Raw genomic sequence first — 22,367 nt, 5'->3', positions numbered from 1 at the left:
CTAGAAATATTAAGTGTCTCCACGATATTAAAGCAAATCCAAGCAAGGCTTGGCACATGCACTTAATCCCAGCACTAGGAGGCAGAGACGGAGGCAGGAAGATCACTATAAGTTTAAGGCCAGCCTGATTTGGTCAACAGAGGAAGATCTAGGCTAACCAAGGCTACACAGTGAGACCCTGTCTATAGGATAGACAGGTAAGTAGGTAGGAAGGTAGATAGATGATAGATAGATAGATAGATAGATAGATAGATAGATAGATAGATAGATAGATAGAACGAACAAGCTGAAGACAGCTTTTAAAAGTTAAATATTGCCGGGTGTGGTGGCGCATGCCTTTAATCCCAGCACTCGGGAAGTAGAGGCAGATGGATTTCTGAGTTCGAGGCCAGCCTGGTCTACAAAGTGAGTTCCAGGACAGCCAGGGCTACACAGAGAAACCCTGTCTTGAAAANCCTGGTCTACAAAGTGAGTTCCAGGACAGCCAGGGCTACACAGAGAAACCCTGTCTTGAAAAACCAAAAAAAAAAAAAAAAAAAAAAGTTAATCAATTTTATTATCACAATTAAAAATATAATATGCCACTAAAATTATTACCAAAATAGCCTTATGAAATTAATAAACAAGATTTAATGTTAATATCAACTTTGTAAATTAAATGATCTAATAGTTACCAAGTAAAACATTTACTACTTACATTTAAATGTCAAGTTCTCATTTAAAAATATCATAAAAAGCCACAAAACAAGTGATTCAAAATGGTGATTAAAGCACAGACCTAAAATCATAAAAATAAGCTGTCTAGTAAGATCTATTTGGTTTATGACATAGACTGATAACAACAGAGGTTCAATTTAAAAACAGATTTATTTTTAAAGATCACCAATGACTTATAAAATGCTCTTCTCATAATAGTGTTTCTCAACCCCTTTTCAATTAATAAAACTAAGTTCATCAAAAAGTTCTAGACAGTCGGGCATGGTGGCGCACACCTTTAATCCCAGCACTTGGGAGGCAGAGGCAGGTGGATTTCTGGGTTCGAGGCCAGCCTGGTCTACAGAGTGAGTTCCAGGACAGCCAGGAGTACACAGAGAAACCCTGTCTTGAAAACAAAACAAAACAAAACAAAACAAAACAAAACAAAACAAAAAAAAGTTCTAGACTTCTGAAGAAAAAGTTAGAAAGGGTGGCAATTTTTATATTAAAAGATCTTGGTAGAGCCAGGTAGTGGTGGTGCTCACCTTTAATGCTAGCATGTAGGAGGTAGATCTCTTGAGTTTGAGGCCAGCCTGGTCTACAAACCTAGTTCCAGGACAGCACAGGCTACACAGAGAAAAACCTGTCTTGAAGAAGAGAGAGGAGGGGAAAAAAAAAAGTTTGTCGGTCTGATCAAAGGTCCCAAAAATTCTATTTAGAATTTAGCTTTAATAAAATGCCTAACAAAGAAAGGCAATTTATCTTACCAAAACAGTATCAGAACTTATATTGGACATTAGGACTATAAGAAGCTATATCATGAGAAACGAGAATAATCAGGATACGGTTTAAAAACAGGTCCCTAAGCATTCCAAGAATCCATGAATTTTATATCATATGAAGCTTTCTGACATTTTCAACATCATTTTACATTAAGGGTTTTAGGTGCGTCCCGCATACCTAATTTTAGGTCCAGAATACCCCAACCTCCCCAAGAGGCAGCGCTGGTGATACTGCTCAGCCGAAAGGACTTTGGCCGGGAAACAGAAGGCCCGTTAAAGGAAAACAGCCTAAAAATGCAGGTTTCTGTTTACTAGAAAAGCAGTAAAGTAAGGTTTTGTTTTGGTTTTGTTTCTTAAGTTTTTTAAGTAAGATTAGTTTCTTTTAAGGTAGTTTCTGTTCACCAGAAACCACCCTCAGTGCTGAAACAAGTAACTAAAATCAAGTTTGTTTAGAATCAGGTAGGCTTAATAAACTGGACGATGGCCCTCAAACTGTTAAATAAGCATTTCTGAAGTTTAATGAAAAAGGATTTCCTATGATACACAGAAATGCCAAATCCTGGCAGCAGTTCAAAGAGCGTCTCCAAAGAAGATGGAGCAGTGGACTTTACCTGGCCCTTGCTTCAAATGTGGTCACTGGGCAAAGAACTGCCCTTCATCTCACAGTACACAGGCATCTTAAAATTTACAGATCATCTTAATCTGTAATATCTTAATAATATATTTTCTTTTGTTTTTATTAGTTTGTCTTAAATGCCAAGTTCTATCCTGCTCTGAGATATCTTATACTTTTGATGAACAAAAAGTAAGTATTTTATCCTAATAATAACAAAAATAAAAAAACATTTCAATGTACCTGTTATAGCAGCTTAAATCTTTAACAAATAAGTAAATTTAAGGACTTTATTATTAATGTATTTACCAGTATTCCTAACTGATATATATTTAAGACAGCATGTTTCTATGTTTTAGATACATCTTACCAATCATTTATAATTACTTCATTAAAATTATTTTCTAAATTTTGTAATAGCAATAATAGTATTAAGATTAAAGTACGTAGCCAGGCAGTGGTGGCACACGCCTTTAATCCCAGCACTTGGGAGGCAGAGGCAGGCGGATTTCTGAGTTCAAGGCCAACCTGGTCTACAGAGTGAGTTCCAGGATAGCCAGGGCTATACGGAGAAACCCTGCCTCGAAAAACCAAAAAAAATTAAAGTATGTTGCAAAGATTGTTTAACATGGATATGACTATACCTACGTTAATAATATAAAAGTTACAAAGTTTAAGATCAATTCAATAGCCTGAGATAAGAATAAGGCTTGATTTTCTAGAACAGTACCTCTTAAATATTGATTTGTTCCTACTAATGTTTACCAAAAAGTAACTTGAAACAACAAAAACTTTGTTTAATCCCACCATAATAATGATAGACTAAACCTCTAAACCAGCCTCAATCGAATGCTTTCCTTTATAAGAGTTGTCATGGTTATGGTGCCTCTTCACAGAAACAGAAACTCTAACACATCTAAACAGGGACCCCAAATAACAGGGGAGACAATGCCCCAACTAGGCATCTTTCACCACGTGAACTCTCCAATGACAGGGATGGGTTACAGCTAGTCAAGCGGACGACCAAAGGGGCCCCGTGGAAACGCTCAAACATCTCAGGCTATTGCCAAGGCTCTTGGTTACTCTCCACAAACTGATGGTAAAGACATACTGCTATAGAAAACATCTTCATACCTCACTGACCACAGAGGCGTCAAGCTGGTACCTAACTATATATAGGCTTCACCCCTACTGCTAGTTCTCACAGTGCTGGAAGGTACTGTGGCATGGTAGCAAACGTGAAGAGTAAATAACCATCTACAAGTGCTTCCCCGCCTGCAAGATACACTGGTGCAACAGTGTGCTGTTGTGGGAGGAATCAACCACTATCTGACTGGGTTTAAGGCCCACTCCATGAGGCAGAACCCATGCCTGACCTGACACTGCTTTAGGTGACAAAGAACCTGAGACTGCATAGGCCATAGGATTAGGAGAAAAGCAAGTGTTATTTATTGGTCTGCTAAAGGAGTAGTAGCAATACAATGATTCCTAATGACATTCTGCTCTACCCACAGATCAGTGCCTCACTCAGCCCTCATCACAGAAGCTTCCCCTTGCAGTAGATGGGAACTAACATAGAAACTCCACAATTGGGCAATGTGGAGAGATTAAAGAGATTTTGGGACATTAATACAGAAATGGGGTATCTTCAACAAACTCCTCTCCTCAGGGTTCAGGAATCTATGTAGAAGAAGAGGCAAAAAGCTCTTAAGAAGCCAGAGGACCTGGATGACTGCCGTCCAGACACAACAGGATTGATACACACAAACTTTCAGTGCCCAGGATAGCACTGCAAAGGTTCAAGCCAGACAGAGCTCCGGCAATGAGAGGACAAAGTGGACACAGGCAAGCATTCCTAATAAAGAAACTGTCTGCAATTCACACCTGCTTACAAAGGAAAAAGTGTTTTTCTCCAATGGAGTCTCACTGGGTACATCAACCACACTTCAGGATAGGCCTTATACCCAGCAGTACATGTTTAACACAAAACAAACTCAATGGTATCTTTGTAGACATTTTATCTCGTACTGCTTTGTTTGGGCACTGTTTGTCTTACAGGGACTTTTGCATGCATATTGTTTCTGATAGGAGTATTTTGTAAGGTTTCTGTTTTGTATGTGAGTTTCTAGTGTTTGCTTCTAAAGAGAGAAAGAGAAAGAAAAGAAAGGTCCTGGATAGGATGGGTAGAGAGGAGAGGAATCTGAGAGGACCTGGGAAAGAGGAAAAGCATATCAGAATATATTATATAAAAAAGACTAAAAAATTAGTTTAAAAATGTTAGCAGAAAATCAAAGTAAATTATGTTTGAATGGGGAAAAAACAAACAACAATAAAAAAAAAAGCCTGAGGTTAAATTTCAGCATTTTATGTTTCCCTACTGGACAAAGTCTTTCTCTTTTTAATAAGTAGTCACTGTTTTAACCATTTAAAAGAAAGTCTTTTAAAGAGTCAGGCTTATTTAAAATACTCCTACTAAATTAGTAATTGAAAAGCTTGTTTCAAAGAACAAATATATAAATTTGTTTATAAAACTTGGTCTACTGGATAAATAAATAAAACATGGTATTATAAAATACTTTCCTTTTTTTTTAAGATTTGTTTATTTTATATATGTGAGTACACTGTCGCTGTACTCGGACACACCAGAAGAGGGCATCGGAACCCATCAGAGATAATTGTGAGCCAACATGTGGTTGCTGGGAATTGAACTCAAGACCTCTGGAAGAACAGTCAGTGCTCTTAACCTCTGAGCCATCTCTCCAGCCCTGTAAAATACTTTTAACTATAACTAAAATTCAAAATTAATGTCTCCACTAAATAGTTAAGGGAAAGGAAAAAAAAAAAAAAACAGGTGACTTCCTCAAATGAGAGGGAGAGAGGGAGTTACCACAGCAAGGACTCCATTTTTATTAAAAGATCAGGATTATATCCAAGTATTTCTAACTCACACCTAGATTATAAAACTTTCTTGATATTTAATATCCTACCCAGTATATTTCTAAGTGATAAAATAATTTTGGTTTTAATGAAGTTACAAATGAAAATGTTATGTCCTCTCACTGAATCAAGTCATTTTGCTATGACTGCTTGCTTACCCTAAACTCTTAGCTTATTCAAAACAAGAGTTTAAAAGATTCAAGTGTCTTCATTGTAGGTAGTAAGTAAGGGTGTGTGTGTGTGTGTGTGTGTGTGTGTGTGTGTGTGTGTGTGTTTCTCATTCACCATAATTTAAACAAAAAAAAAAAAATCTAGTTTTTAAATTAAACAACATTTAGTCTTAGCTAGAAATACCCAAAGGTTTGAGTTAATGCTTCCCATTCAGATCATACAAAAGACATCCATTTCTAATAACAATATCATGTTTTATGCTTTAAGTATTCATGGTTTTTTTTTTATTTAATTAGTATCCAAAATGCTCTACAGGTAGTCAGGATTAAAATATTAATTAAAAAATGTGTATTCCAGTAATAAAAGGTGGGGGGATGATAATAGTACAGTGACTCCTTCCAAAGTCCTGTTTCCAACCATTTAAATATTAGTAAGATAGGTCATCGACTATAAATAACTGTAAATACAGGGAAAAACATAGGCAATCTAGTTTTTAAACCTCAGTAAATCTTGGTTATTTTAAATACATGTTTTCATCTGTTAAACCTTTACTTCATTAGGCCAATCTGAATTCTTCTTTTTTTTTCCGAAACAGGGTTTCTCTGTATAGCCCTGGCTGTCCTGGAACTCACTTTGTAGACCAGGCTGTCCTCGAACTCAGAAAGCCACCTGCCTCTGCCTCCCGAGTGCTGGGATTAAAGGCGTGCACCACCACGCCCGGCTCAATCTGAATTCTTAACTACTTAGTTTTAGATATAATAATCCCTTTTCACATGTAAATATGTTAGATACAGAGTATGAAAAAAATTCAAATCGGAACTGGATCATGATGGCTAATAGTCTGAAAGGATGCATGAGTTTCTTTCTTTCTTTAGCCTTTACCAGTTATTCCTCGCTCCTGAAAACCGATATCCTACCCACTACTCTGTCTCAACTACATCAGATCATAGGAATGAGATTCCCTAGCTACAAGGGACCTTATGATATTGAATACTATTTGGGCACCTGCATATACACAATGTGATACTTGAAAACTGCTAATGAAAACTCCTGAAAAAAGCCATGTCTACACAGACTGACTGGGAATCCAGCAGTAGGAAAAGATTGAAACATTGCAGGTACAAAGGCTAATTTACCTTATTTGGGGCTAGCTGTGTGATGGGGCAAAGTTCTTCAGTCTTCTCTCAGATGGAGCCATCTTTAGCTTAACCTGAAATAAACATCCCTCCTTACTCCCCCCACAGTAAAAAAGTCCCATGGGAAAGTACCCAGCTCTGTTCTAGAAACTTGGGGTTGAAATGCCTAGCTAACTATGTTTGGCTTCTGTTAAACTGCTTGATTGCTTTACTTCCCCCTACAACTGCCAACATGGGTGAAGATTTTCCAGTGTTCTTTCCCTTTAAAAGCTCCCAGTAAAATGCATTTGAGGCTACTCTGTGAGAAGGGTCTCTCTTCTGACAGACATCAGCAGCTTAATGCTGACTCTCAATAAGAACTTTGGTCATGCTGAGTAGTTTTTGGGGTCACTACCTCTGCAACATTTGGAGGCCCACAACAGTTTGACCAACTCTCAGGTCTCAGCTTGGGTTTCCTTCTAGAAGGTATACAACATGACATGTTCCAGGGTTCTAGGAGAGAACTTCATGCTTGCAGGCCCCTCTGACATCTCAGTCTAAATTTTCTTCAGTGAGTCACCTGGTCACCTCCAGAGGTTGCCACCCCTAATTGTCTTATTGCTTCTGTTCCTGTCCTATCTGCCTCTGACTCTTTCTGATCATGTGTGTTACTTGTCATTATGAATTAAAATCCAGAAAGTGAAACTACAGGTACTTCTGCTTCTAAACAGCTCATTCCTTTGGAGGACTTCCCTCATTATTTCCAGGAGGCATATAAAGACAGGGAAGCAAACTGAAATAGTTGATTTTTCGAAAGAACACCTCCTGCCCCTTTATGAATTAAAGTGACCTTCTGAATGGTGGCTGTGGGCATATGTGATAAAGGCCAGTAACAAGCAGTATGACTAGTGGTCACAGGAAAGCCTGGTCACCATGAATCGGCTTTCCTCCCTAGATGCTTGGTTAAGTCTACTGCAACAACCTCCTTCATAGGTTAGCTTAAAGCTGGTACCAAGGTTTTGGTAGCTAAAGCCCAGTGGGAAAAGCAACAATTCTATCCAGTGACCCAAAGGAGGAAGACCACCGCCACACTATGTCCCTGAACAAAGGGAGATCCCATCACAAGTCTGGACCCCAGAGGCCTTTTCCTGTTCTTCCCCTACAAAGGCCTCCCCAAGTATGTGTCTCCTCCCCATTATCCACAATGGCTCCAATTATGCCCTTCCCTAAATCCAGCAGATGTCTCAACTACCATTCCTGATTCCCTTGACTGCCCTATTCAACCTAGGCCCCAGCAGTTGCTGTTATTATTCTCCTCCAGCAAGTCCTCTAGACTTACTCCTTTTGAGCCAAAGGATTCCAGCTAGAAGCCCTACACCCATTTATGATGTATGTCCCCTTCTACACCGGTGACCTGTAAAACTATAAGTCCCAGAACCCCATTTCTCTGAGAAACTGTAGGCACTTATCTCTCTCAAGACTGTTTTCTATACCCAGCAGCCCACCTGGGATGATTGCCAAGTTCCTGGTCACCCTGTTCAGATTAGAAGGAAGGGATCTTATAAAGCTGGAAGCTAAGAAAGCAGGCCTGGGTCCAGAAGGGGGATCTCTGGCTAATAATGGTTAATGCACTGAGAGCATGTTTCCATCCAATCAACCCCATTGGGGTCCTAACACTGACCCAAGAAAGGGAGCACTAGAAGCCTACTGCTGGACTTTCAAGCTAGGTGCCAAGCAACAGTGTGGAAGCCCTCAAGTAAAGTTGCACAGGAGACCTCCTATCATCCTGGTGTGTTCCTAGAGTGTCTTCTAGAGGCTGATCGTGCATAAATGCCCAATAGAGCCAGAAGCACTGGTTCAACATCGCCTCTGTCACTCAGTTGGCCCCAGATATTAGAAAGAGTTACAAAAGTTAGAGGGATTTCAAGCTATAGGTAGGTCCCAGGTGCTATAGGTAGCCCAAGAGGTGTTTAACAAAGATATACTAGGGCCATAGTGGCAGACCTAAGAGAAAAACCCAGACAATAAGCCAGTCTAGTGCAGAAGCAGGCCAGAAGACAAGCAGACCACCATCAGAGGAAGACCAATGTCTACTGCAAGAAGAAAGGACACTAGAAAAATGAAGTGGAAAGGTGGCAGGACCCAGGCTCCTATGCTCTAAGCCCCCAGGAGCCTAAGGTAATATTTAAAGCTGGAGGCAAAGCAACCGACTTTTTTTGTAGACACCGGGTTGACATATTCAGCCCTTAAGAAGCACCTAGGCCAACTGACCAATCAAAAGATTGCAGTCGAAGGTACAAGAGGAAACCCTGGACCACTACCCATTCCATCTACCTAGTAAAGAGGACAACCCACTTGTTCTTGGCCATGCCTGATCACCCCTACCACTGTTTGGGTTGAAACATTTTACATAAACTGAGAGTCAGCAACAACTTCTCTAACAATGAGAAGCTGATAGACTTTATCCTGCAAAATGTTGGTGTCTTGCCCTCTGTCAAAGGAGTAGCTCATAGCTGAAAGTCCTGTCCTTAACCAAAACACGCAGTTGGACAATCTCTCAGATTTACAACTAAGATTCCCAAGGATATGAACAGCCATACTCCCTTGGACTGGTCCAACACCAAGTTCCGACAACTGTTCAACTAACCAGTTCATCTACCCCTGATAAAGCAATACCCACTGACCCTAGGAACAAAAAGTACAGCTGAAGTCCATATTTCCTAGATTAGAAGGACAGATATCCTAGTGCCCCGCCAGTCACCCTGCAGTGCACCTCTCCTGCCTGTGAAGAAACCTGGGACCTCTGATTATAGACCTGTACAAGATCTAAGGAAGTAAATAAGAGGGTCAGGTCAAGACCTCCATCCACTCCACAGTTCCAAACCCATATATTCTCATGAATCTGATTCTTTTAAAGAAACAGATGGACATAGTCTTGGGCCTCAAAGATGAATTCTTCAGCCTCCCACTGGCAGAAGTGAGTCAACTCATCTTTGTTCCTGAGTGAACAGACCCAGAGGCAGGTAACAGAGGGCAACTCACATGGACCAGGTTGCCCAAGGGTTTAGAAAATTCTCCAACCCTGTTTGAAGAGGCACTAAGTACTGCCTGCCTGCCTTTCCAGGACCATATGTAGATGACCTCCTCCTAGCCTCGGAAACTGAATTAGATTGTAAGAGGGCCACTGAGGGACTGCTATAAGAGTTACAAGATGATGGGCTACAGAAACCCAACTTTGTATATTAGAGGCTCCCTATCTCAGAAGCCAGTTCAAAGGAGACAAAGAGAGCCCGACTCAGACTAAGATTGTTGCCGTCCTTCAGATCCCAACACCAAAGACAGAGACAGGTTCAAGAGTACATAACTGTAGTTGGATATTGCTGCCTCTCAAAACCAGGGCTTGGGAACAACATCAGCACAAAGAGAGGCACCAAGCCCCTAATCTGAACTGAGACTGAAAAAAAGATGTTTGAGGCTTTAAAAACAGCTCTGACTTTGACTCCAGCACTAGCATTTGCAGAGGTCTCAAAACTGTTTCATCTGTTTATCTATAAAACAAAAAAATACTGCAAAAGGGATTTTAACCCAAACTTTGGGGTCACAGAAATGCCCTGGGCATACCTTGGCAGAAGACTGGACTCTGCATCCACCGGTTGGCCTACCTGTCTAAGAGCTGTCATAGCTACCACACTATTCCAGTCAAAGAAGCAAGCAAGCTAACTCTGGGGGGTCAGGTTCTTATGCTCACAGCACCTCACGTGGTTGAGGCCTTTCTATGAGGAATACCAGACCACTGGTCAGGCTATGCCACTCAAGGGCCCACATACTGGAAGCCTGTCTACCAGCTAAGGGGCCAATTGTTTGGGTACATGAGCTGGGAGGGCACATTTCACATACAACCAAAACAGGTTCCTCTGTAGCCATTTCATATGTATATGGGCCTCAGCTATGAACTTCAAACACTAAAATTTTCTATTTTTACTGTCATATTTAGACTACTTCCTTTATTCTAGAAGACTAAACCTGGAAAATAATGCAACTCCATCCCCTAAGGGTATTCTCTGCAATTTCTGTCCCTAGCTTCTAGCTTATTTCATTTCTTCTTCCTTCAACCTCACAAGGTAAGATTTTTTTTTCCTCCTCTATTTAACAAGGGAGCATGAAAAACATAGTATATTGTATCTAAATATTCATTAAATGTTTTACTGTATATTTGCAGCACATATAAACTAGTGTTATTTGCCTAGTGTTCCTTGTCTTTGACCTAGTTTAATGCCTCTTTAATGCCTGGGCAATTCAAACCCAATTTCAAAGAACAGAGTGAAGCAGAACAAAATGCATCAAATGGGAAGGTGTCCCAACATAGGACATAACTCCTACAGTAGTTCTTATACTTGAACATTTAGAGAACATTTCAACACCATGTTAAAACACAAGTTGCTAGATCCTATCTCGAGTTCCTATTCATTACTTGTATCTCTAGCTGTTTCCTGAATGATACTGACTCAATTCCATGTGACATGCTTTGAAAAATATGGCTGCATACAGCACTGATAATCAAGTGGTAAACAAAATGGGAATTTGCTGGCAGTCTGAGTTATCGATTACAGAACAAGATTCTCTACTGTGACTAAACAGTGCCACACCAAAGACCTGTGAGACCCAACATCAGTGCTGACGATCTAGGAAACCTTACAGTGTAGCATCACAGCTCACTCCAAATGTGTGATCTGACCAATAACATGGTCAATGTCCTTATGGAATAAGGACTCAAAACACAATTTTTCTTCACTTTCTTCTTCAATAACCACTTGAATTTTCCTCAACTACAGCAACTTAAGTTTTAGAGATACTAATACATAAATGGTACAGCAAACTACAGGAGGAAATAACCATTTATTTAATGTTATTTGTATATTTCTAGCAAAGAAATATAAATGAATATATTTCATATAAATTACAAGAAAATACTGAAAAACTCATTCCCTTTAAAATGAAGAATGAAAATATTTATACACACACAAATACGCATACGCACACATACAGACACATGCATGAACTTACTCCAATAGGCTGAAAAATAAGTCCATCCATTTCATGGCTGACTTCTTTGGCAAAATTTCCTTCCAGAAGCTATAAAATAAAAAGATATTCTTTAGAAATACAATGATCATTTAAAAATTACTTTAACTTCTTGCTAAGCTTTATTAAGTTTTCTGTAACATTTAAGAACTGAGAAACAGGAAATACTGGATTAAACTCTGTGACCTTGGGTCCTGAAGTGTGACTTCATCTTTGTTGGCACCTCCTTCTCCACACTCTCTCTGAACACGTTTATCCCCTTTAAGGTTAATATACAGTCTTTTGGTCTACTCACTGACAGACAGACTAAAGAGGGCAGAGGCAATAGATAGCAGCTTAAGTGGTTTACGGTTCAGGGCTCTGCTCCTTTTGCTCTTGGTCTTGGTTTTTGGAGGCAGGACCTCAAGTGGCCCAGGTTGACCTCCAACTTCTATGGCCCTGCCTCCCTGTCACAGTGCCGAGATCACAGGAGCGTTCCACCACACCCAGCTGAGTTTCCAGTCAGGAAAGTCTGGAGGCAGACAGGTGGGGATGGCTGCACACTACTGCAAATGCACTCACGGTGACTAGACTAAATAGTCAGCAACACTAACAAGGCGAGGTTTACCGGAATGGTCTGGCTTCTGTTTGTTCTGTTTCCCTGCGTCAGCAAGTGAGCAGAGGCGGCAAACCCAGACCCCTGGAGCCAGCACTATGCATTTTAGCCAAATTCTAGGTCAATTCAAAAACTCATACATTTCTCTTCAGTTCATTCTCAGAGGAGGAAGAAATTTCACCTAAGTAAAACTTTATTATATATTAAATCTTTGACTCCTTATAAATAAAAATGAAAATAACCTCTGAAGTACCATGAGTCAAATATCTACTTAGACTCATTCTGGACATTGAAAAACAATATTACAATTTTTTGAATACATATAACATATTCATCTTAAGAGAGAAAAAATGAAATTCATTTTCATACTGATTAACACTAGGTAGACAGACTGACTGGCTGAGCCCAAATATTTATACATGATGGGAAAAGGTTAAAACAAAAGTAAATATATAACTTTGGTAATCCCTTAACTACCACATGGAAAGCTGTTCAATGTTCAGAACCTAAATAATGAACTTCTAGGAATTTATGAATAAATTTAAAAAATCAAAACAAACATTTTAAAGCATTTAGAACTAAGAACACAATCATGGAAGAATGTTATGTGACAGATCACATTGGTGCATTAAATATCTAATTTAGATATAAAGAGGGAGGGCAAGTGCTGTGTAAGTTTCTTGCAGATTGAAACATTCTACCCTGTAGAATGTTCCTTAAGCAGGGAGGTGAACAACTCAGAATAGTTTCACAAGTCCCAGAAACTGAGCAGATTCACTGCCCCTCCCTGCTACTCTAATGAAAGCCAAAACCCCTCCAACAAAAGTAACCTAAGCTGCAAGGAAGGCTGAGAGGAGAAAAGCTGCAAAGACTGAGACCAGATCAGCTGCCTGGAACAGGTTTAAACCAACTCAACCACTTGGAAAGAACACCCCCCAGCCTGGTGAGCTGCCTGCAGGCTGTGCAGTGTGCTCCAGGTTTCCCAACTGTAAAGCGCTGCCTTCTGTGCTGAGTGGGTGGGTTTAGTGAGACTGCAATCTTTTTTTTTTTTTTTTAAGATTGATTGATTTATTTATTTATTATGCCTAAGTACACTGTAGTTGTCTTCAGATGCACCAGAAGAGGGCGTAAGAGCTCATTACAGATGGTTGCGAGCCACCATGTGGTTGCTGGGATTTGAACTCAGGACCTCCGGAAGAGCAGTCGGTGCTCTTAACCACTGAGTCATCTCTCCAGCCCTGAGACTGCAATCTTTTGCATCATTTCTGCTCCTGTAAGTAGCCCCTCACCCATCTTTCCATGAGTAACCCCAATAAAACTCACTGGTTCATTAAGTTAGACTTTGCTGGTATCCATACTTTGGTCTGATGTAGGCTCCCCATCTGGGGTGAATAGACATGTATTATGTCTCCCCAGGAAAAGTTTTGTCACACAACAGGAAAGAGGAAGGGAAAGAGAGACAGCCAGGGCAACACACGCTTGTAGTCCCAGCGCTTGGGATGCTGGGGTAGGAGTATGACAAGTTTGAGACCAGCCTAGGCTTCAGAGCAACTTCAAGGCTAGTCCATGATACCCAGTAATAAATCAACAGAAGACGGATGGACAGTCAGACGGACAAAGGGAGGCAGGCAGGCAGAGGAGCAGCACATGTATAACCCTATGTGCTGGAAGGCTAAGCAGGAATATCACAAATAGGAGGCCAGCCTGGCTTACATGGTAAGATCCTAAGCAGAAAGGGAAGGCAGAGAAAAACTGGAGTCACGGATCAATGACCTCAATTTCTCCTAGAAAATAAGAATTCCAACAAATTTAAGAACTGTGATTCTAAAAAAAAAAAAAAAAAAAACACAGTCATTTGGAAAAACTAAGCAAGCTCAATGAAAATGATCTCTTTCCCTCATTTCTACTCCTCATTCAAGAAAACAGCTGTGCAGCTCACAGGATAACTTAAAAAGCAAATAAACAAAAAGTAATTTTTTTTCTTTGAAACATCTCAGCAATATTTTAAAGTCCAAGTTATAACCAGGAAACAATAGGTTTTGAATTTTAAACGTTGGTAGTAGGAATAATAGCCAGGAATAAGTTTTCAAAGTGACAGTGTGAAATTGCAGAGAATGTCACTGATGTGGCTCAGTTAGTAGAGTGCTTGCCCAGCAAGTGAGAAGGCTTGGTTCTCCCAACATTCAACCAGGTGTGGTCATCCGTACCTATAAATCCTAGATCAGAAGTTCAATACCATCCTCCCTTATAGAGGGATTGAGGGCCAGTCTAGACTTGATAGATAATAGGTAGGTAAGCAGGCAGGCAGGCAGGATATAAACGTATAGCTATAAATGTTACATAGATTTTTTTTTTTAGTAAAATAAAGCCACTCTGACAAAACTTCAAACCAGATTAGACAGGTCCAAACAGCAGAATGAGCACTAAAGATGGGTAGATGAAGTAAGGCAGCCCCCATAACAAGTACCAGAGCTAACGAGGAGCCAAAAAAGGTCTTCGAGTTCAGAGTCTTCTAATGACTTAAATGTAAGGCACGGTTTACAGCCACTCTAGAGTTTTACTTCTATCATTATTTTCCTAAGTAAAATGTCTCTATGGTTTTAAACTGCATGTCCCTCTCTCCTTACACAGCTGTATTTAAGTGAAACCTACTCGTGAGTCATCAGGATAGCCTAATGTAAAGCACATTAAGCTTTAATTTCCTAGATGATGAAAAGCTAAATTAGGACTGGGGATACGGCTAAGTGGGTAAAACAACAAACCCCAGAACTCCTGTAAAGTTGGGAAGCAAGAACCTACCCCTTAAAGTTGACCACTGACCTCCATAGGCACATCACTACATGCACACACATACACACAAAAACACATACACTCACACACATACACACACATAATCATAAATACACAAGCATAATACACATATAAACACACATATATCACACATATAACAACATGCACATATATATGTATTATATACACATACTACTAATAACATTTTTTAAAGCTACATAAAAATATTTTTCATTCCGTATTCTTAGACAAATATTTCCTGACTCCCTACCAATGATTAAAAACCAAGTAATGGATATTAGGGATGCTATGATAATATATGCCTCAACCTAAGTAATACCTTAATTTTAACACCAATATTTATTTTTCTCAAATAGCTTTTATTAATGATTCTTTGTCTCTCATTAAATTTGGCTTACAAACATATTTATAAATCTGGTTTCCTTGCCATTAAAAAAAATTACCCATTTTACATTTATTTGTTTGGTCCTGACAACATTAATCACTAAATCTACATAAAGAAAACTAAATCTACCAATTTTAATATTTACCAAGAAAGCTGTGAAAAGTGAGGGCTTCATGTCAAGTTTCAAGGTATCATTGGCAATAACCACTATTTCCCTATAACCCTGGCACAGGGGAAACCTCATACCCCTCACCTTTAACACCAACATTTTAAATGTAATGGTATAATGAGCTATTTCTTCCTGTTAATCTAACTCTTCTTAATTCTACTTAAATTATTCAAGCTATTTTTAAAGCACTTCAAATTAATGAATTTGTAAATACTTAGTTGGAAAACCCACAAAGAAATTTTGCTGTGGTATAAGCAGTGACTTGCCCTAAGCTACCATAACAGTAAATTTAAACTGTCAGTTAGATACAATCTAGACTCCTAGAAAGAATGTCTCAATGAGGATCTGTTTAAACATGTCTGAGAGTGATATTCTGAATTAGGTTAACTGAGTGGGCAACAGCATCTGTGGGCTGAGCCTAGAGTGAATGAAAGGGGGGGGATTGGGGCTTTGCAGGGACATTCACATCTCTTTCTTCTGTGGTGTGATGGGACTGGCTGTCTAAAGTTCCTGCCACCTTCACTTCCCTGCTAGGACAGTCTGTAACCTGGGATTGTAAACCAGCACTTTTCCCCTAAATTGCTTTTGTTAGTGTATTTTATCACAATATAAATAAATAAATAAATAAATAAAATACTGGGACAGTTATATTTTAATTTTCTATTTCTTTTCCCTCTAGATAAAATTCAAAGATAACTAGAAGAAAAACAAAATAGAATACATAACATAGCAAACAGTGTTAATCAGAGCATAGTAGTGTTTCATAAGTTTTCACTTACGGAACTTGAATTTGTTTACTGAACATAATTTTACTTCTTGATTTCTTTTTAAAAACAGAAGGCATACAACTTTCCATAGACAAAATATTTGAAGATTTTCTCTGAAATCATACTTTATAGGTCTATGAATCACTTGGAAACCAAATCATTATAAATGCGTAAGCAGAAAAGATAGTACTTTTCAAATTTGAAACATGAAAAACAAAACAGAAGTTGTAAAGTTACAGTACATAGAAAGGAGACTCTTAGAAATAATTTTTTAAATAGTACCTTAAGACTACAGTGAAGTAGAAAATGGATCTCCACCGCTTCTGGGAATACAAATCGTCATTATCAGCTCACCGAAGTATAGCAAACTATAGTGTGTGAATATTTAAAGAATAAAAGAATAAACTGCATTCACCCTGTAATTCTGGCTTATTCTACATACATCAGATATTTCTCAAGCAAACAGTCCACACAGATTCAACTGACTGCCTGAAGAGACTCAACACAGTACCTGTGATTTTTTTTTTATGAGATCTCAGTGCTCCCCTAAAACTCAGGTTTAGTTTTCAAAAATCCCCACAAACTGGAATACTGGGTTTTAATCTTTAAAAGATATTAATCTTTAATGTTTTTCATTCCCCAAGTCTAACACTAGCTCCAGTTAAGTTCATCCACTTTGTCTAGATGCTAAATTTCTCTAACCAGTAACCAACTATCATAGAAAAAAATTCTCTATTGCTCACCACAAATCCAACACATTATCCTCTCTAAAGAATTAATGATTTGTTTATTACTAGAGAAGAATAAAAATTAAGCTATGTCATTAAAGTTAACCATTTATATTCATGCACAGCTTTCCCATTATCATCAATGTTTTTTTGATTAGTATGCATCATTACAATTAAACTTATAAAAATTTGGTAAATCTCAACTGAAAGGTAGAAAATCTGAAAGCAATTTCCACAGGAAACACATTTTTATGATTGTTCAATAGGCAGAATCCAGGATGATGTAGTATTCTGCGAGACGGTATCTAAGTTGGGAAACTGAGGTAGGTAGCGCAATCCATGAGTGTCCAGATGAACAGGAAAGACCACAGTTGGGTGGAAAGGAAGAGTGGGATAGATGCGAGAGAAGCTGGGGAATGGGACTGAATCTGACCAAAATACACTGTATGAAACTCCCAACAAACTCAAAAAAATTATAAATTGGACATAGTATGTAAAATTTTAAGGATCCCTATCAAAACACTAAAAAGTTTAAATATTTATGACTATGAAACTATGACTATGAGCATGTTTCAGTTGTGATATACAGATAGAATGGCAATCTTTGAGACTATAAAAATAAAGGATAAAGGTCATGCAGTGCTATCAAAGAGACTCCCAAAACACACAACCTATTTTTGTTACCCCTGCTAACAGCCCAGAGAAGGAAGAAAAGTCCCTATTGTAGAAGAAACCATGCACTTCAGAAATAGGGCCCAAAGGCAACTGAAATAGAACTCACTTGAATGTTCCCTGCCTGAGAACTAGCTTTCATGGTATCAGAAGATGCCATGCAAGCTTCCAAAGGAGAAAAGCAACCAACAGTCCCACCTAACAGCTAGGAACCACATCAATGACCAGCATGGTACAACAATGCTAAGGGTGCACTGGGACAGCACAATACCTTGGGAGTAACCAACAGCCCTTCAAGTAGACTTACTAGCCACTCAACAAGAGGAATACCATGTCCAGTACTGAAAACCCAGTTAACTAATCAGTGTTAGTGAAATCTTAATTATTAGAAGAGAATCTACCGCCGGGCGTGGTGGCGCACGCCTTTAATCCCAGCACTCGGGAGGCAGAGGCAGGTGGATTTCTGAGTTTGAGGCCAGCCTGGTCTACAGAGTGAGTTCCAGGACAGCCAAGGCTACACAGAGAAACCCTGTCTCGAAAAACAAAAAAAAAATTAAAAAAAAAAAAAAATTAGAAGAGAATCTACCTACAACCACTAATTTACTAAACCAGCACAATCCCTAACAACAATCTCAACATTTATCCTTATACCCACAGATAAGTGTAGTCTTCACCCCCATAAAGAAAATTTCTCTGTGCAAAAAAATCAAAAAACTACAGAAAACCACAACCAATTAATAAGCAAAATTATGAAGCCCAGTCCCAGTGAATACATCTACAAAACAGTCCTGGCATCTAAGGCTCAGGAAACATTGCAGAAGAGGAGGCAGAAAGTTTCTAAGACCAAGAGGAGCAGGGACTTTACTATGAGACTCTGTTTCCTAGGAACATCAGAAGCTACATCTATAAAGCCTCACAAATCAGTATGACTGCACAAATGTGAGCCAAACAAGGAGATTATCAATAAACATGCCAAACTGCACGGGGAGAGGGGGAAGTAGAAGGCCTCAACACTATTCAAAGAACTACAGGCAAATGAGTAAAAACGGGAATGGGAAAGGTGGCCCTCCCTAGGGAAAAGCACACCAACTGGTTGTCCAGTACCAAATGGTCAGCCCTGAAAACATACACACAAAGCAACATTATAGGGATTCATCACGTTATGGCTGGGAATGTATGTGTACATACAAATACATACATGCATTCAATAACAAGCAATGAAACATGAGCTCATGAATCTGAAGGAGGGGAAAGGGTATATGGGATGGTTCAGAGGGAGAGATAAAAGCATTGCAATTGAAATACAATCTCAAAAATAAGTATAAGAAACCCAGGAGGCTTATGCCTTTAATCACAGCACTGGGGAGGCAGAGGCAGGTGTATGTCTCACTTCCAGGCCTGCCTGGTCTATATGGCAAGTTCTAGGCCAGCCAGGACTACATAGAGAAACCCTGTCTCAAAAAAAAAAAAAAAAATAGACAAACTACTCCACATTTTGTCTCTGTAACTCCTTCCATAGGAATTTTGTTCCCCATTCTAAGAAGAACTGAAGTATCCACACTTCGGTCTTCCTTCTTCTTGAGCTTCATGTTGTCTGTAAGTTGTATATTGGGTATTCCAAGCTTCTGGGCTAATATCCACTTATTAGTGAGCGCATATCATGTGNGTTCTTTTGTGATTGGGTTACCTCACTCAGGATGATATCCTCCAGATACATCCATTTGCCTAAGAATTTCATAAATTCATTGTTTTTAATAGCTGAGTAGTGCTCCATTGTGTAAATGTACCACAATTTCTGTATCCATCCATCTCAGTCAGCAAACGCAGACACTATTATGGATGCCAACAAGTGCATGCTGACAGGAGCCTGACACAGCTATCTCCTGAGATGCCCTGCCAGTGCCTGACAAATACAGAAGTGGATGCTCACAGTCATCCATTGGACAGAGCACAGGGTCCCCAATGAAGGAGCTACAGAAAGGACCCAAGGAGCGGAATGGGTTTGTAGCCCCACAGGAGGAACAATACTATGTTCCCCAGAGCTCCCAGGGACTAAATCACCAACCAAAGAGCACACATAGTAGGACTCTTGGCTCCAGCTGCATATGTAGCAGAGGATGACCTAGTGGATTATCAATGGGAGGAGAGGCCCTTGGTCCTGTGAAGGCTCTAAGCCCCAGGAAAGGGGAATGCCAGGGCCAGGAAGCAGGAGTGGGTAGGTGGGTGAGCAGGGGAAGTGGGGAGGGGATAGGACCTTTTCGGAGGGGAAATCAGAAAGGGGATAACATTTGAAATGTAAATAAAGAAAATATCTAATTAAAAAAAATTAAAGCTAATTCCTTTGGATTTGTTTTACACACACACACACACACACACACACACACACACACACACAAAACCTAACTAACAAAATAAAATTTGACAAAGAATAAAGGCCAGGCAGAGAAATTCAGTAAGAAGTTGAGAGAAGCCAGATTGAATCAGTCAGCTAGGAGAGGAGATAGAGCCAGAACAGCCTAGTTGAAGCAGCCAGCCAGAATTCAGAAATAACCAGGAAAGGTGAGCTCATTCAGCAGTGAGTAGGCCTCCCAGATAAGAACTGCATGAAGCAAATAAAATCACATTTACACTCTACTTCTAATGACTACTGTGAAAGGTGTCTCTAACTATGTATGTGAATCTAAAACCTGAACAGATCATCATAACTTCACTGTGTTAGCTGTATTAAACAACATGAAGAGGCTGTTAATAAAACTAGATTAAGTCATTCCTTCCTTCTCTTCTTCTTCTTTCTCTTCTTTCCTTTGCCTTGTCTCCTCCCTCTCCCTCTCCCTTCCCCCTCCCTCCCTCTTTCCCTCCCTCCCTCCATCACACACACACAGACACAGACACACACACACACACACACACACACACACACCTCCCTTGTGCCTGGATTCATTCTAAATGACTCAATGTGGGTTGCAGTGTTAGGGGTGGTTTTGTGTATTCAGATGATGATTTCTATGCCCAGATATCTGATTGCAGTCCTGATGATATGGTCAAGCAACTCCAGTCTCAATGTTAGATGAAAATTGTTTTCCATAACCTCTGACTAATAAAAGAGCTGATCAGCCAATTAGCTGGGTAGAAGAGATATGGTAAGACTTCCAATGCCAGTCAGGGCATCCCAGAGAAGAAAGAGTAGAGAAGGACCCTGAGGAGAAATGTGTGCGGAGAAACCATGTGGAAGGTCAGGAGGAATCTCCATGAGGACATACATGGACTAAAGCAAGCCAGAGTAAGACTCAGATGAAGGTAAAGGACCATGTGGCTGGCTAGAAAGCAGGCAGCTTCAGAGGGCTAGAACAGCACAGAACTGGGCAAGCTTAGTGACTGTAGCTCGTTAATAAAAACAAACAAACAAAAAACAGGTCTGGGTCATTTACTTAGGAGCTAAAACAGACAAGAGCAGGTGTGAAACCCGAGACTTATATTCACGTTGTAGCCTTTTGTTTGTTTGTTTTAATGAGAATATGGACCAGTGATTAGTCACAAACTATTCTAATGGACAGGGAACCAGCACGGTGTTATAGCCACACTGAGAACACCGCTGAAGAGGAGACCCTGGGTGTCGCCCTGGGAAAGGCAGGGCGACACAGTAGTAGTTGTCCATGCTCCTCTCACAAGCTGAGCAATGCAACTTGGTATCCCAACCAAAGAAACAAATACATTTTACCTTTCTTGAAATATTGATGTCAAAAAATTGTTTAGGTCTGACACTAAATGGTTCCTGTGTTTTGTCAATGAGTCCAGTCTTCATTTTTTCATGTCGTGGACTTATAATTTCACGTTCAATGCACTGTAGACGAATATTAAAATCACAGTCTCCAACTGGTTGTGCCTAAATAAAAGAACAAGTTTATTGTTTTTTTTTAATTTGACTACAACTACATTGTCAGTTTAACTATTAAGGTTGCAGTACTATATGCTATAGTCAATTCAAATAGCAATCCTTGGAGATGTCTAGTGAAGAGTTTGCACACCATACATCCCAATAATCAGACTAACAATGGCCATTTTTAAATTGAAATTACATAAGGCAGCAAGAGAAAATGATATCTATCTAAGCTGGCTTAGATTTCAAATCTGAATTAACGTATTAACAAAATTATTGTATTTTATTATTTAACTATAATAGTAAAACCTAAAATCTAAATTCAGTAAAGTATAAATATTCCAAACAAATAGCATAGTCACCAGTGATCAAACTTCATAACATCAGTGAGAAGACATTTTTTACATAGATACACGCTCAATCTGAAAGCAGTAAGTTTACATATGTTCCAAGTTACACAGCTATAAACAATAAAGCTGTTTCCTCCCAGCAAACTTTTTCTTTAGTGTCCTTCAAGTGTATGTAGTTTCAGCCATGTCTTAGGAAGTGTATGTACGCTCGTGTCCTATCCAGCCACATGGTGCACATAAACATAGCTCAAATACATCCCTGGTTGACAGTAATTGTCTAGGACTTAGCGACTTAGAGACCACTGAAAAATTCTGTGATGCTAACATTACCTTCTTGTTCCTCTTCTCCAATGTCTATTACCCAGCCTAATGTTCCCTAAAGGAGGCAGCATATGCTTCAGAATCTTTCTCTCAGATCTGGAAGGATAACAACTTTTACACTCAACTAAGAACAAGGAGTGAATCCAAAATGAGCAGAAGCTAGACACAATTTCTTTCTTTCTTTCTTTCTTTTTTTTTTTTTTTTTTTTGGTTTTTCAAGGCAGGGTTTCTCTGTGTAGCCCTGGCTGTCCTGGAACTCACTCTGTAGACCAGGCTGGCCTCGAACTCAGAAATCC

General features: G+C 39.4%; 1 protein-coding gene across 3 annotated transcripts in view; it reads right to left on the bottom strand.

Moving 5' to 3' along the window:
• Positions 1-22,367, bottom strand: part of Rngtt (RNA guanylyltransferase and 5'-phosphatase) — a 175,882-nt gene that overhangs the window by 104,688 nt on the left and 48,827 nt on the right. For all 3 annotated transcript variants that reach the window (XM_021222038.2, XM_021222039.2, XM_029533371.1), the window contains exons 11-12: positions 21,242-21,406; positions 11,379-11,447 (exon numbers count right to left, since the gene is read on the bottom strand). In XM_021222038.2, the coding sequence (XP_021077697.1) occupies positions 11,379-11,447; positions 21,242-21,406 (234 nt within the window). The remainder of the gene's footprint in view (positions 1-11,378; positions 11,448-21,241; positions 21,407-22,367) is intronic.

The sequence above is a fragment of the Mus pahari genome, chromosome 22, assembly GCF_900095145.1.
Source record: "Mus pahari chromosome 22, PAHARI_EIJ_v1.1, whole genome shotgun sequence".
Taxonomy (NCBI): domain Eukaryota; kingdom Metazoa; phylum Chordata; class Mammalia; order Rodentia; family Muridae; genus Mus; species Mus pahari.
The sequence above is the reverse complement of the archived record's forward strand: the minus strand, read 5'-3'. Positions and strand labels throughout refer to the sequence as shown.